General features: G+C 48.8%; 1 protein-coding gene across 3 annotated transcripts in view; it reads right to left on the bottom strand.

Moving 5' to 3' along the window:
- ANLN (anillin, actin binding protein) overlaps positions 1-9,646 on the bottom strand; it is an 83,245-nt gene that overhangs the window by 41,013 nt on the left and 32,586 nt on the right. For 2 of the 3 annotated variants that reach the window (XM_032785446.2, XM_032785448.2), the window contains 2 exons: positions 8,958-9,070; positions 1,223-1,276 (listed from right to left, as the gene is read on the bottom strand). In XM_032785446.2, the coding sequence (XP_032641337.1) occupies positions 1,223-1,276; positions 8,958-9,070 (167 nt within the window). The remainder of the gene's footprint in view (positions 1-1,222; positions 1,277-8,957; positions 9,071-9,646) is intronic. The other variant, XM_032785447.2, reaches the window with a different exon arrangement.

Raw genomic sequence — 9,646 nt, 5'->3', positions numbered from 1 at the left:
AGAAACCGATTTAAAGAACCCTTTATATCGATATAAAGAGCCTCGTTGTGTGGATGGGTACAGCGTTAAATCGGTTTAACGCTGCTAAGATCAGTTTAAACGCGTAGTGTAGACCAGGCCTGAGATTTATCAAGTGACTAATAAGAGTTGGGGACTACTGTCAGCTATTGTGTGTGTGGGAGGGTTCTTTGAGACCTCCTCTTGTGTGGGAGAAATATGCTTCCCTTGACAAAGTCTCCCTCAGTTTTGAAGTTTCGTTGAATGAGAGGTAGATTTGCTGGACAACTGCATAAAGAGAAAACTCTAGTCCATGATCTTTGGTTAGCTAGCCTGGGACTACCATTTATACTGATGGACTTGGAGCTGCTCTGTAGTTTATGAATACTGTATGCTGACATGGGTATTGGCATGTTGACTGTAGGAATACATTATTTTTCCTTATAGACCCTAGTAAACTAAACCAAGCAAAAAGAAAAAAAAAAAAAAAAAAAAGTGTCTCAAGATAAGTCACTTCTCCACAAATACTTGAGAGCTTAAGAGACGATGCCAGGACAGGAAGAGACTCCTTTCCCCATACACCTCAAAGTTGAGAAGAGCAGTTCAGGGGAACTAGATTAAGATGCAAGCACCTGCTGAGGTGTCTGAAGTTACTTAAAAGCTTGCCAGTCAGGCTAAGGTATATGTGGAGACTGTTTAACAGTAGGAGAAAAGTATTTAGAGAAAAAAGGATTTAAAGAAAACAATACTTTAGCTTTTAAAAAAGCTATCTGATCATTATATACACAATGGAATTTGTGGGATGCTAAGTGTTTTCTAATCCCTTCTATTCTAGAAGCATAATAGTTAACCGTATCCCTTTGATGGAATTGTGTGGAAAAGTGGAAGGAGGATCACTTGACAGCATTAGTTTGTAAAGAAATAAAAAAAAAAGGCACACAGTTTTAAATTTGGAAGCTTTGGTATTAAGTAAAAGCATTGGCGGCATTTAAACAAATTTCAGTTTTAGCATGCTGGACAGACTGACACTGCAGATTTCTTTTAAATGATTCAATTGTATTATATCTCACTTGTCAATTTGCTAAGTTTATAGGAGAATCTCTAAGTGTCCTTCTAGAAAGATTTCAACTTCTAACTACTGCAGAAGCTTAGAGCAACAGACATGAGCATCATGCACTAGGAAGAGTGTCTTAAGTTTTAGTCACAAGCAAGTAAACATAGCAACCTTGTCCTGGAACATAAAGTCCAGTAGCTCTCTTTCCTTCCCTCCATAATTTATCTGAGGAAAAAAAGAAACATGCTGAATGTAACTAGGTGTGAAATGAAGTTTTTCTAAAAAGCGGCATAAAACTACATTTGAGTATGTTTCACTCCTCTCTGCATTCAGTCTTGCATTATAAGATATTAAGGGCAGAAGCATTTGTAATACCACCGTGGTGGTCATCTAAGCCCCCATAAGGGGAAGTATAAAGCAAATTAAAAAGCAGTTCAGTGCAGTTGAGGGGCAGGACATAGCTAAAGCTTTAAAAAAAGTTACATGCTTGTAAGCGGTGTCAGATCTCCACTCTTCATGTAAAACAATGTGCATTTATGCTATTGAGAAACTTAATAGCTTAACATGATATTGCTACAAGGATTTCTAGGAAATTTGTATTTCCCAGCTTGGCCCATTAAAAGACGGTTACTCACCTTTGTAACTGTTGTTCTTCGAGATGTGTTGCTCATATCCATGCCAGTAGGTGTGTGCGCGCCGCGTGCACGTTCGGAGATTTTTTTACCCTAGTAACACTCGGCGGGCCGGCAGGGCGCCCCCTGGAGTGGCGCCGCTATGGTGCCGGATATATACCCCTGCCGGCCCCGCCGCTCCTCAGTTCCTTCTTGCCGGCTACTCCGACAGTGGGGAAGGAGGGCGGATGTGGAATGGATATGAGCAACACATCTCAAAGAACAACAGTTACAAAGGTGAGTAACCGTCTTTTCTTCTTCGAGTACTTGCTCATATCCATTCCAGTTAGGTGATTCCCAAGCCTTACCTAGGCGGTGGGGTCGGAGCGAGACGTTGAGGAATGTAAGATCGCTGAGCCAAAAGGCGGCATCGTCTCTCGACTGCTCAACCAGCGCATAGTGAGATGCAAAAGTATGTACGGATGACCAGGTAGCCACGCGGCATATTTCCTGGATGGGAACGTGGGCCAGGAAAGCAGCGGACGAGGCTTGAGCCCGAGTAGAGTGGGCGGTAAGATGGCCAATCGGGACGCAGGCCAAGTCGTAGCACTTCCGGATACAGGACGTTACCCATGATGAGAGTCTCTGGGAAGAGATAGGCATACCTTTCATACGCTCTGCTACCGCTATAAATAGTTGGGGGAGCGTCTGAAAGGTTTCGTCCTCTGAATGTAAAAGACGAGGGCCCGGCGGACATCCAGGGTATGTAGCTGTTGGTCCCTGCGCAATGCGTGCGGCTTCGGGAAGAAGACTGGTAGAAAAATGTCTTGATTAATGTGGAAGGCAGAGACCACCTTGGGAAGGAAAGTCGGGTGTGGTTGTAGCTGTACCTTGGCCTTGTGGAAGATTGTTTATGGGGGGGGTGGGGTCTACCATTAAAGCACGGAGCTCCGATACTTGTCTGGTCGAGGTGATAGTGACAAGGAAGGCTGTCTTCCAGGACAGGTACAGCAGCGAGCAAGTGGCTAATGGCTCGAAGGGAGGGGCCGTGAGTCTAGTTAGCACAAAGTTGAGATCCCAGGCAGGGGAAGGGGGCTTAACCGGAGGGTAGAGTCATTCCAAGCCCTTAAGGAACCTCGAAACTATCGGGTGAGAGAAGGTGGAACTGCCCGACTCCCCAGGATGGAAGGTGGATATTGCATCCAGATGCACCCTTATCGAAGAGAGCGCCAAGCCTTGTTCCTTGAGGTACCATAAGTAGTCTAAGTCCGATACGGCTTCAGGAATAAGGTTACGCTGTGCACACCAAAGGGAGAACCGCTTCCACTTGGCGAGATATGTCGCCCGCATGGAAGGTTTTCTGCTTCCCAAGATGACCTGTCGAACTGGGGTGGAGCAGCGCAACACGGATTGGTTCAGCCAGACAGCAGCCATGCTGTCAGGTGTAAGGACTGCAGGTCCAGGTGGTGGAGTCTGCCAAAGTCCCGCGTTATAAGATCTGGGCAGAGTGGCAGTGGTATCGGTTCCGTCATGGATAGGTCGAGCAGCATGGTGTACCAGTGCTGCCTCAGTCATGCCGGAGCGATTAGGATCAGCCTGGCCCTGGCCCTGCGGAGCTTGAGCAGGACTCTGTGGACTAGGGGAATGGGTGGAAAGGCATACAGTAGACGTCCTTTCCAGGAGATTACGAACGCGTCTGAGAGTGAGCCCGGGGAGCGACCCTGCAGGGAGCAGAACACCTGGCATTTCCTGTTCTCCCTGGAGGCAAAGAGGTCTATCTGGGGAAAGCCCCACTTCCGGAATACAGAAAGGAGGATGTCCGGACAGATGGACCATTCGTGGGACAGGAAGAACCTGCTCAGGTGATCCGCTAGAGAATTCCAGACTCCCGGGAGAAAGGAGGCTACCAGTTCTATCGAGTGGGCTATACAGAAGTCCCACAGACGCATGGCCTCTTGGCAAAGTGGGGAAGACCGTGTCCCTCCTTGCTTGTTTATGTAATACATGGCCATTGTGTTGTCTGTGAAAATTGCAACACAACGGCCCTGTAGATGTTGCTGGAAGGTCTGGCACGCCAGTCGGAATGCTGTCAGTTCGCGGACATTGATGTGAAGTTCCAGCTCCTGAAAGGACCAAAAGCCCTGGGTGCGAAGGTGCCCTAAGTGTGCACCCCAGCCCAGAGAGGAAGCGTCTGTTATCAGAGACACCGAAGGATGTGGCGGATAGAATGGGCGACCAGCACACACCAGGGAGGGCGTCAGCCACCAGTTGAGGGAGCCCAGCACATTTGGTGGGATTGTGATTATCATGTCCAAGGCATCCCTGCGTGGACGATATACTGAGGCAAGCCAAGTCTGAAGAGGGCGCATGCGGAGTCTTGCGTGCTTCGTCACGAAAGTGCACACAGCCATGTGACCGAGTAGGGCGAGGGTGGTGCGGACAGAGGTTGTTGGGAAGGCTTGTAGACCCTGGATGAGGGAGACTATAGACTGGAACCTCTGTGGAGGTAAACTGGCTGTCGCAAGATTGGAGTCCAGCATGGCCCCTATGAACTCTATCTTCTGCGTAGGAAGCAGAATGGATTTGTCTAGATTGATAATCAGACCTAGACGGGAGAACAGGTCCTTGATGACGTATACGTGTGCGGTAACCTGAGCCTCGGAGGTCCCTCGAATAAGCCAGTTGTCGAGATATGGGAAAACATGTATTCAACGATGACGGAGGTAGGTGGCGACTACCACCATACATTTCGTGAATACTCGAGGGGCCGAGGAGAGGCCAAAGAGAAGGACCGCAAATTGGTAGTGTTGACGATTTACCACAAAGCGTAGGTACCTTCTGTGCGGAGGGTAAATCGCGATGGGGAAATATGCATCCTTCATGTCGAGAGCAGCGTACCAATCTCCGGAATCCAGGGAAGGGATGATGTTTCCCAGGGACACCATGCGGAACTTGAACTTCCTGATGAACTTGTTCAGAGCTCGCAGGTCCAGGATGGGCCAGAGGCCCCCTTTCACCTTGGGAATTAGGAAGTATCTGGAGTAGAACCCTCTGCCCCTTAGGTCCTCTGGAACCTCCTCTATAGCTCCCATCACAAGGAGCCTCGAAACCTCCTGCAGGAGTTGCTCGTGAGAGGGGTCCCTGAAGAGGGACAAGGAGGGAGGGTGGGAAGGAGGGGTGGAAACAAACTGAAGACGGTAGCCACACTCCACCGTGCTGAGGACCCAGCGGTCCGCTGTTAGCTGGGATCATGCAGGGAGGAATGCTGCAAGGCTGTTGGCGAACTGAAAAGGATCCTGGGAGGTAATTGGTACAGTGCTCTCGGGCGCACCCTCACAAGTTTGGCTTCGGTCCCGCCGGTGGTTTGGTGGAGCCGGAGTTGTTACCCCCCTGAGGGCCAGACTGTCGTCTGCGAGAGGTACGGCCTCTCCTTCTGGAGAAGTCCTGTCTTGGACGAGGTGGGGGGTAGGGGCGCTGAGGTTGGGACCGGAAAGATCGTCTCTGAGTCTGGGGCGTATGCATTCCCAGCGAACGCATGATTACGCGGTTGTCCTTCGGACTCTGAAGGCGAGGGTCCGTCTTCTGGGAAAAGAGACCCTGACCATCAAAGGGTAGGTCCTGTATCATATACTGCAGTTCAGGAGGTAGACCTGACGCTTGAAGCCACGATACGCGCCGCATAGCAATCCCAGAGGCGACAGTTCTAGCTGCCGAATCAGCGGCATCTAGCGAGGCCTGGAGGGAGGTTGGCGCAACTTTTTTCCTCTCCTCCAGGAGAGCTGAGAATTCTTGGCGGGAGTCCTGCGGGACGAGCTCTATAAATTTCCCTACTGCCTCCCAGGTGTTATAATTGTATCTACTCAGGAGGGCTTGCTGATTCGCCACCCTGAGTTGGAGGCCTCCCGCGGAGTAGATCTTCCTTCCCAACAAATCCATGCGCCTGGCCTCCCTCGATTTAGGCGCAGGGGCTTGTTGGCCATGGTGCTCCCGTTCGTTGACGGATTGAACCACTAACGAACAAGGAGGAGGGTGTACATATAGGTACTCGTACCCCTTGGATGGAACCATATACTTGCGTTCGACCCCTTTGGCTGTAGGTGGTACAGATGCCGGGGTTTGCCAGATTGTATCTGCCCAAGCCTGTATGGAGCGAATGAAAGGGAGAGCCACCCTTGTTGGAGCCTCCTTCGACAGTATGCTGACCACCGGGTCGTCCACTTCAGGAACTTCCTCCATGGGTAAGCTGATGTTGAGAGCGACACGGCGTAGGAGGTCCTGGTGTGACCTGAGGTCAATTGGGAGCGGTCCAGATGTAGCCGTCCCCCGCCACCACCTCATCCGGGAAAGAGGAAGAAGAGACCCCGGGGACCAGGGGGTCTTGGAGTAACTCCTGGTCCTGTGGAACATCCTGGGGCGGCTCTTGTAGGTCCGTGACCTGGGTTGGGGATTGTTCCATACCCGCTGGGGGAGGTCTGCTCACCGTGGACTCTGGTGCCCGATGTTCGGAAGGGTCGGAGCGCGGTGGTAGATGTGGGTCACCTTGGCTCTGGTGGTAGGCCCAAGGTGTCCAAAAAGGCCTCTGATGCGGAACTTGCTGGTTGTCCGATTCCCCGTATGAAGCCGTCTCTGCATGGGAGGAGATCAACAGCTGACAAGATGGCCATGGTGGGGCGGAGACCATGTGATGATGGTCCCTGCATCCACTGGAACTGTCCCTACGTGGTGCCAGGAAGCGATACCGAGAATCCTGACGGTGCCGAGAGTGTGACCGAGACCTGTGCGGTGCCGGGAATTGCTGTGCGAGATCGGCTACGAGAAGCACGGTGCTGCGAGTGATGTCGAGATCGGGAGCGGTGCCGGTAGTATCTGGACGGCGACCGGGACCTCGATCGGTGCCGTGAGTACGACCGGTACCTCGATGGGGAACGGTACCGGGACTGCGAGTGACCGCGGGACCGTGATCTATGGCGGGACTGGGAGCGCCTGTGGGACCTGGACCGGGACCGACGAAGTTCCGTGGTACCGGGCAAAGAAGGTCTTACGAGGGCCGGCTTGCCTATGGACTGAGGGACCCGCACCGGCAGTGCCGGGGGTCGAGGCAGCTCAGGCTCCGTCAAGACGATCAGGTCCCGTGCCGCGGAGAACGTCTCCAGAGTGGAGGGCACGATAAGCTCAACCATGGCATGTGCCGGGGAGCTGGTAGGCACCGGACTCGACCGCTCTTGCAAGGCCGGAATCAACGGTGCGGAGGATGTCGGTGCTGCAGCAGATGACAGTGCCGGGCGGTCCGACTTGGCTAAGCACTCGGACTGCGGCGTAGATATAGCGACCGCAGGAGGCTTGTGCTTCTTGCTCCGAGGTGAGAGCGAGCGGTGCCGGGCGGAAGCTGGTGCCGGTGATGGCTGGTGACTTGGAGCCTTCGCTGTCGCCATGCACTCCAGTGCCGAGAAGGCACTTGTTCCTGGTGCCGCTGATGGTGCCGAGGATGGGGGAGTCAACGCTGCCTCCATCAGTAGCTGCTTCAGGCGAACGTCCCGCTCTTTTTCAGTCCGGGGCTTGAACGCCTTACAGATGCGGCACTTGTCTGTAAGATGAGACTCACCCAAGCACTTAAGGCAGGAGTCGTGCGGGTCTCCTGTGGGCATCAGCCTACGACAGGCCACGCACGGTTTGAAGCCCGGTGAGCCGGGCATGGGCCTGGTACCGGGGAAGGGGCTAAACCCCAATCCCTTTAAAACTATCTAGAAAAAACTACTACAGAACTACTAACTAACTACTAACTACAGTTGAAGTTCGAACTATATACACAATACAATAGAAACGAGTGAATCGCTAGGGAGGTGGAAAACAGCTAAGCTGCGCTCCACAGTTTCAACGACTGACACGGGCGGTACGAAGGAACTGAGGAGCAGCAGGGCCGGCAGGGGTATATATCCAGCACCATAGTGGCGCCACTCTAGGGGGCGCCCTGCCGGCCCGCCGAGCGTTGCTAGGGTAAAAAATCTCCGACGAACGTGCACGCAGAGCGCGCACACCTACTGGAATGGATATGAGCAAGCACTCGAAGAAGAACTCATTCAAACACTATCAGATGATCATCATGGCTTTTATAATATACTTTTCCCATCCAAAAAAAGGAGAGTACTCACACATGAAGCACTGAGCACTAAGGTAAAAAAGACACTACTTCCCCAAGAACCAGAAGACTTCAATAACCAAATCAAGTGCTTAATAATCCAAGAACAAATCCCACAAGAGGCCCAAGTGAAAAAGGAAAAAAAATATTATTTTTAATAAAAAGAGTTGAAGGAAGCATCAAAGGGGAAAAGAGTTGGTATCTGGAGCTTGTTTGCAAATCTCTAGCCTGTCATGGTCTATAAAGATAGCTTACTCCAGAAGTGAATTGGATTAAGTCCAATCCTTCTCAATCAGACTTCAGAATGACATTTCAAAGTTTATTAGAGAGTTCTTGAAGTAACAAGAGTTAAACTTGCACAAATATGTATAAAAAACCAACAGACGAGAACAGCTCTTGGCATATAGTAATAAAATTGTTTAACAGGGTATTTACATTGTGACAGGTCTGTTTTCTCTTTGTTATGCAGTTAGTGTTTACAAATTCCAGAGTCATGCACTTATGTGGAATGTTACTGTGACAAAGCCATATTTACACAAGACAAGTTCTACAAACAACAGCTCTCCAGTTTTTAAAAATCCATCATCGTGAAGAACATGGATGCTAACCAAAGTTTTAATTAGTACCTGAATTAAATCTGCATAAGAAAATTGATACTCCTGATTATATTTACATGGTAAGAATATTTTTTAGTAGGTTTTTTTGTTTAAGTCAACTCCAAATGAAATTCAGTATAGAGGAATTCAGATAATGTGTCTTCTGACAATAACTGATAAGTTAAGTAGCTTATTTCTCGGGTTATAGCATATTTTAAGAATGGTCTATAAACAACCAATTCTAAAAAGATCTGCATGAATGAGCTTACTTCTGATAAATTTCATTAATCTAGAACTGATACAATGCATTGGTGGCCATATGCTACTGTATATTACATTTAGCTACAGTAACAGTGGTTCTCAGTGTCAAATTAGATTTTTTTATATTGCAAACATGTACTTCAGTCCTCTAAAAACTACAGGTGGTATTGTCTGAAAGATAAAATCATTTAAAAATCTTAAGTAGTAATATTGCCTAGAAACACTAGGCCAGGCAAAATTCCATTCTTTCATAGTAGCACACAGATATCTTTTAAGTAGTAGAGAGAAATAGGTTCCATTACCTTGTCCAAAGTAAATTTGGAGTTCCCTGTTGAAGACAGGGAAATCTTGTGAGATCCAACAAGTACAAAGTTACTAGTGCGCACGGCATTGGGGCCACTTGGACTGGCCATGACTGTGTTGGGTTAAAAAAAATAAAAAATAAAAAAAGTTAAGACAATGTAACACATGCAAAACTATATAAAGGTGCTGCTGGGCTCATACACTACAATACTAAGCAAGAGATGGAAAGAATGAAAAGGGAAGGATGTTTTTTTTTTGCTTGCAGCTTCTCTCCTGACTCTGCATGAATGGGCTGTGCCTCATCCCTGTGAAAGGCAGAGGCACCAGGCATTTATGCAGAGTTGGGGAGAAGCCATACTGTAGAGATGACTTCCTCAAAGATAGGAATGTAGACATGTGAGATGCACCAATGAAATGAACATTGATGATACTTTAAAATCCATTCTTATAATTGGTTCTCAGAGTTAGTCCCAACAAACAAGACTGTTATAAAATTATGTTATGTGATATTGCATCTGTTGAAAGTAACTGAGCCTAATATATGGATTTAAAAAAGATTAACCACCAAGTGTTAGTTTACTTAAACACACTTTTCCAGGTAAGAAATGGGTGCTATAAATATTTGATGCTAGGTGTTAATTTTGGCGTTGTACAGTAAAATTCAGCTACTCACAGCAATAATTTACAT

The sequence above is a fragment of the Chelonoidis abingdonii genome, chromosome 2 (genome assembly GCF_003597395.2).
Source record: "Chelonoidis abingdonii isolate Lonesome George chromosome 2, CheloAbing_2.0, whole genome shotgun sequence".
Taxonomy (NCBI): Eukaryota; Metazoa; Chordata; order Testudines; family Testudinidae; genus Chelonoidis; species Chelonoidis abingdonii.
This window is presented reverse-complemented; position numbering and strand designations above follow the sequence as displayed.